Source organism: Plutella xylostella, chromosome 18 (assembly GCF_932276165.1).
Source record: "Plutella xylostella chromosome 18, ilPluXylo3.1, whole genome shotgun sequence".
Taxonomy (NCBI): domain Eukaryota; kingdom Metazoa; phylum Arthropoda; class Insecta; order Lepidoptera; family Plutellidae; genus Plutella; species Plutella xylostella.
The window spans coordinates 10,622,866-10,629,342 of record NC_063998.1 but is presented as its reverse complement, the minus strand read 5'-3'; the positions used below and the strand labels follow the sequence as shown (position 1 = coordinate 10,629,342).

The 6,477-nt window shown below is 38.4% G+C and overlaps 1 protein-coding gene across 1 annotated transcript; it reads right to left on the bottom strand.

The window, feature by feature from the left end:
• Positions 1-3,019: 3,019 nt before the first annotated feature.
• Positions 3,020-6,477, bottom strand: LOC105380895 (chymotrypsin-2-like). The gene is made up of 5 exons (XM_011550503.3): positions 5,598-6,477; positions 5,011-5,251; positions 4,465-4,699; positions 3,936-4,109; positions 3,020-3,208 (listed from the first exon to the last, which is right to left on the bottom strand). Exons 1-5 carry the CDS (start codon positions 5,647-5,649, stop codon positions 3,062-3,064), a joined length of 849 nt encoding a protein of 282 aa, XP_011548805.3. The 5' UTR covers positions 5,650-6,477; the 3' UTR covers positions 3,020-3,061.

Sequence of the window (6,477 nt, the reverse complement as noted above, 5' to 3'; positions counted from 1 at the left end):
ATTCAATAGAAGATTATTAACGGTAAACCAATCGTGTATGTCAGATAGAATTGAATTAATTTCATTAAAATTATTTTCTCTTCTTTTAACTTTAAAAAGCAAAGAAGTATCGTCAGCAAATAAAACTATATTAGTCAATTTTTCAACCATAAAAGGCAAGTCATTAATATAAATGAGGAATAAAAATGGTCCTAGAATAGATCCTTGAGGGACGCCTATTTTTACATGAGCCCCCTGTGATTTAGTATTGTTAATATCGACCCTTTGTTGTCTCTTGTCTAAATATGAAGATATCAAATCTAAAGCCTTTCCTCCTATTCCATAGTATCTAAGTTTCGAAATCAAAGTCTGATGGTCTACACAATCAAACGCCTTCGACAGATCACAGAAGACTCCAATAGCATCGTGATGGTCTTCCCAGGCGTCAAATATGTGCTTAATCAACGCAGTACCGGCATCGGCTGTTGATTTGCCTTTTGTAAAACCATACTGCTGGCTATGAAACAATCGAGCATCATTGAAATGCAAAAGCATCTGACTGAGTATGACCCTCTCAAATATTTTACTCAAAACTGGAAGAACCGAGACAGGCCTGAAATTTGCAGGGTCCTCCATATCCCCACTTTTGAACAGAGGTATAATTTTACTAAATTTCATAAGATCTGGGAACACACCTTCAGCGATACATTTATTAAAGATGTTAGCTAAAATTGGGGCGATTTTATTAATAATAGAAAGAACAAATTTAACTGACATTCCCCACAAGTCTTCAGTTTTCTTCATATTTAATGACTTAAATGTTTTTATAATAGTTAATGTATTAATATATCTGAATTTAAATTCCTTATCGGTTGAAGGTGCGTTCTCCTTCGTCAGGGTTTCAGCTGCTGCAGCCGAAGAATCCAGGTTACACGTAGTCTCTAAAGGAATGTTCGTAAAAAACTCTTCAAAGACCCTCGCCACCGCATCATTCGATGTTATAATGTCATTGCCTACCTTCAAAGATAAATTTGTCTCGCGTGTTCGATTCTTCCCCGTTTCGTTATTAATAATAGTCCAAACGGCCTTAGATTTGTTAGCAGAGTCTTTAATCTTGTTATTAATAAAAATTGTCTTCGCACAGTGACAGACACATTTATACATCTTGCTATATTTCTTCACATAAGATTGAAAGTCAGGTCGGAGTATGAATGTTTTCATCTCATACAGATCATATAATGTCGCCCTGCTTTTGCGAATACCCTCTGTAGCCCAGTCACAAAATTTAATTTTATTGTCAATCAAAACTTCCTTCGTTTCAAAATTACTCTCAAACTCATCAGCTATTATCTTAAACAAGTTACTATACATCTCATTAGAATTGCAATCTAATTTAACATTCGGAAGTTTTTCGTCTAGTTTCTTCAAGTAATTGTCAATTTTCTTTGTAGTAATCGGTCTGCATCTCACCTTAGTTTTATTTGTCTTGTCAGTGTTTACTAAGGTAATGGTCTGCCCACTGTGGTCTGACCTCAGACAATTAATCACACTACTGTCTTTAAACTCACAGTTACAGAATATGTTATCTAGACAAGTGGCTGACGTGGGTGTAATTCTAGTTGGTTCCAGAAAAACATTAAAAAGATTAAATGATTTAAAAAGTAACAACAATTTCGACCTATTAGGAGAGTCACCTAATAGGTCAACATTAAAGTCACCACACACTATTACTTCCTTTTTACTATTGGAAGCTAACCTTAGAACATCCTCCATGACAGTCTCAAAGGTAATAAAATCACCAGTAGGTGGCCTGTAGGTACATACTATTATATACTTATTAAGCTCTGCACATGAAATTTCTATATGGTGTTTAACAGAAAGAGCAACTATATCCTTTCGTTCTTTACATTTACAATTTTCTTTAAGAAATATAAGTGACCCACCATGCTCGTTGATATTTCTGTTAAAACAGCTTATAAGTTTGTAATTTTTTAATTGGAACATCATTTTATTCTCGTCTAACCAATGTTCTGTGATACATAAACAATCAATGTTAAATTTTTCCGAAAATAGTTCTATTTCTAACAATTTAGAAGAAATACTCTGAATATTCTGATGTACCAATTTAAATTCATTCTTGAATGTCTTGTCCTTCGATAGTTTTGAGCCGAGAGAGCAGTGAACTGAATCAATCTTTATATCAACGCTATGATGCTCTCCCGTTGTCTGAAAATCTAATTTAAATCTACTGTACTATTTTCAGTATTACTACTGACGGTGTCAATAGGGACACAAGTTTTCTTCGTTATAATGCTTATAACTGAGTTAATAAGAGGAGCTACTTCTGTAGCTAAACGTCGTTTCTGATTTAAGGACAGAAATAAACTGTCCCAGGTCAACTTAAAATTATCTACATACAAATTAGTATCAAAGAAATTGATACAGTCAGATTTATAACACGCATTGTACATATTTTTATTTAGGCTACATGTCATATAATTGTATTTGTCAGGCAGTGTGCAAGAATAAGGAAATGCACAAACAAATATATGTTTTGCAGGAATGCTTTCTAATATAGCAAAACTTCTATTTATATCAGAATTTGACACACCTAAACTATTTGCATGCATGTCTTTTAATAGTGTTTTGTATTTATGTAATCTTAAACTTTATGTTAAAAATCTTGCTGTGTAACCTGTGTATGCGTTGTGTTAAGTAAATAAATAATTTATCTATCTATCTATCTATCTAAACACGAGTATTCTTATGGAGTACGGGAAATGAGCATGCCATCAACAGCTCCGGCACCTGTCAGGACATCACAGGGGGGTCTCACCTTGTGTCTATACGCTGCAGCGGCTAGATCCACTGCTCCATGGATCCCTGATTGCAGACTGATGTCTGACTGAAGGTATAGTGCCTGTAGTTTATGACCGAGCTACAGGTCTCTATAATTTTATTATATCAAGTAGTTTTACAAAACGGGTTATGTGGTCACTGACTCTCAATCCTCAATAAACAAAAAAACAATGTACCAAAATATTATTATAATAATTTATTGCATCAACTAAAGCTTCACTCCTCAGACTGCGTGTTTCTCGATGAAATCCCGGAAAGCGCCGACCCGCGTGAACATGTCAGGGGCGCCAAGCGCGCAGGGGAAGCCCCACGACACCACGCCTACCTGCCCACCGATGTCCGTGCGCACAAGAGCGCTGCCGCTGTCACCCTGGGGACGAGACACGGGGATTAGGGGGAATTGTTGAATAATAACGGACGTGGGATTGAAAAAGGGTGGAGCAACCAGTGCCTACAAAATTTTGCCATTGAGACCTATTGTTGTCACTTCTCATGATGAGTCAAATCTAACTATCTAGGGTCTGCATTTTGGAAATAGTTTTGCAAATGAAATTGGGGGGTATTATAGAAAAAAAACTGGAAGTAACTATCTGTACAGCAAGCTTAACTTTGATCAGTTTATGTAGTTTTTTTGGTATTCCACTGCTGAGCAAAGGCCATATCATCATTATAATTGAACTTTATTCCCCACTGCTAGTGTTAGAGCCGAGCACAGGCCTCATTTTGTGTACTCTCTTTTTATCCCGCTATAATTATAAATTGTTTCTCCGCAACTTTGCTGAAGTTATCTGTCAATCTAGTTGATTGTCGACAGCTTTCAATAGCTTTCTGACCACTGCCGCGGTCTATACTATGTAAACACCACAACAAGCATGTAAAACGATTGATACCCAAAATATTGAAGGCATGAGTTCATCATCATCATTGGCCACGACATCTTGATCAGAATGATAGTTACAGCGACAATCCATTCGATGGGAAGAGGTTTGTGCGCATCTTTTTCTATGGCTGTAGAGTCCGATTGCAGCTCGACACCTTCTGATACAGAGAGGCAAGAGTTAGTAAAATGATATTTCCACAGTTTCCACTGGACTTACGTTACACATGCCGTGGTCGACAGAGTGGAAGACGCACAGCTCCAGGGCCGGGTCCACGTCGGGCACGAGGTACTCCAGCTCCACGGCGGCCTGCGCCACCTTCTCCACGCATTCCTCGCCGCTGATGGTGCTCAGCGTCAGCTCCAGCAAGTTGTTGGAGAGGGGACCTCCGGCCTGGAGAGGGGAGAAGATAGGGATATGTTTGGATGTTGATTTGTGACGCTGGGTTTTGGGTGGGTCTGAACTCTGATTACTAGAAGTACGGTGGCCTGCGCCTAAAAGTATACAGGCGGAGTTTTTAAAATAGCGATCTCAAGCTCACATGCTGCTCAAGCACATCCACATAAACACCACTGCTACACAACACGTCCCCGGATTTATAACAGATGTAGCTGGTCCCTTCATCATCAGGGATCGCTATTTTAAAATCTCCGCCTGTATACTTTTAGGCGCAGGCCACCGTACATTTACATGACGCATTTCAGTCTGACTCCAACTAAGTGAGCTGGAGTCAGACCATGAAACTCACCCGAATCCTTCCCCATCCAGTAGCCCTGGTTTTAATGCCTTCACCAACGAAGCCGAAGCTGAGAGGGATGACCTTGACCGTGTCCGACAGGTGGATATCGGTGGACGTCATGAGGAGGCCGATATCGTTTTTGATGATAGATTCCAGGTAGTTTGGGTGAGTCACGTTGCGAGCGATGGCGTAGGAGGTGCCGCCCTGGTTCCACACGTTGGTGCCCACGGTAGCGCGGTACGAGCTGGGAATATGCATATAAAGAGGATGTTGCGATGAGAAAACGTTTGCTATACTGACGCTAAAGCTACCGGTCATGATTGTCATAATAAGTGTTAGGGAAACTAATGTTTTAGCAAACATCGCAGCACAAAATTAACTCGAAAGAAAATGTTCACGAAAAAACTTAAGTTCAACGGTTGCTTATATATTCTTAAGGTATTGGTCAGCGCTGAACATCGGTAGAAGTAGAAACGTTCGACAAAGTTCTTGTGGTAAAGCCCCATGAGTCTAAAATTGCTATTGAGCGTCCACGAGCTGCCACAAAACACTAACCTGACAAGAGATCCATTGACCCAGGCACCCTCAATGCAGTGGGCAGCAGTGAGGATGGTCTGGGTCGTGATGAGGGAGGCTCCGCATGAGAATGATACGATGTTAGACCCCACGGTCAGCGCTACCATGTGCGCCGCGGACCCCTCCTCGGCCTGGGTGCCACCCACGATGCGGTTGTTATCTGACGTGTCAACATGCTCAAAGAAGATGGACAGATCTTGAGCATCGAAGGAAGGCTTTGCTGCAAAGGGGAATAGTGAAGTGTGAAAGAGTGATTGTGGATACACTTCAGTAATAATACTGAAACGTGATTGTGGATGCTGAGAGGTCTCTAGTAAATCTCAAGATGCCACTTCTGTAACACTTGGTTTTTTGGTAATTTTTGGAAGCTAAAACACAGGGCGGAATTTTATGAGTAACGTTCCCGTTGTTACATAATGAATTTAAATATATTAACCAGCAGATTTAAACTATTTCCAGAAAAACAGCAGTTTTGTTTTAAATACTATAATGAACGTTTTAGATTTAAAATTGAATGTAGTGTTTACTACAGATCACAAGACAAATAACAATGATAAGAAGCTCACCTAGGCACCCAGAAAGAAGTGCTATTAGCAAAAATCCATATTTGAACGACATGATTCCCTCTTTGTTATTAAAAGTTTTAACGTAAATTAGAGATTGGGATCTTTTTATAACGAAAAATCTTCTAATTCGTCAAACGTAATGTAACCTGTGATATTTAGTTAAAACCCTTAGTGTGTTCAATTATACATAAAAAAATGAAGCTCAGGATGTAATGGTTAATTTCCTTATCTGAAACATGTTTACTGGATTAGCAATGGCAATCAATTATGATTAAAATGTAAAAATACTCATGTATTATCTAAAGTACCTGCCTATATTACATAATTTAGAAGACAGTGAAGTTCTTTGGTTTGTGTTTACCCCCTCGGCTGTCGGCCAATCTTTATAAGGTACGCAAAAAATAGTCCACATAAATGTCACGCCTCCTTCTAAATGTGTTACTGGTCTGCCGTATTTTAGTGAGCGATATTGTCTATGTGAGCTATATTTATCCTGCTCTAACTATGACAAAGAGTAAAAAATACGAAAATAATGGCATATAACCCCTAGGCTATTAAATCCGCTGTCAACTGACCTTTATATGGTCGGCGGTAAGACCTAGTGCTCGGATCGCTGCAATGAGGCATGCCATTGAAACATTATTCATTATTTAAAATGTTCAACGAAGCGTATTATTTTAATGTATTCGTGTAATATAATTAATATTGAAGTATATAAATAAAAAACCTTCTGAATTTATCGTTTTATTTTATAATTATTATGACGAAAAAATCATTGAAAAAGTTAGCCTAACCCTACTTTCAACCTAGAATTAACAATATATTGCAAAGTAAACCAGTGAATAATTTTCATTTAATTATATAAGCATTTCATAACGAT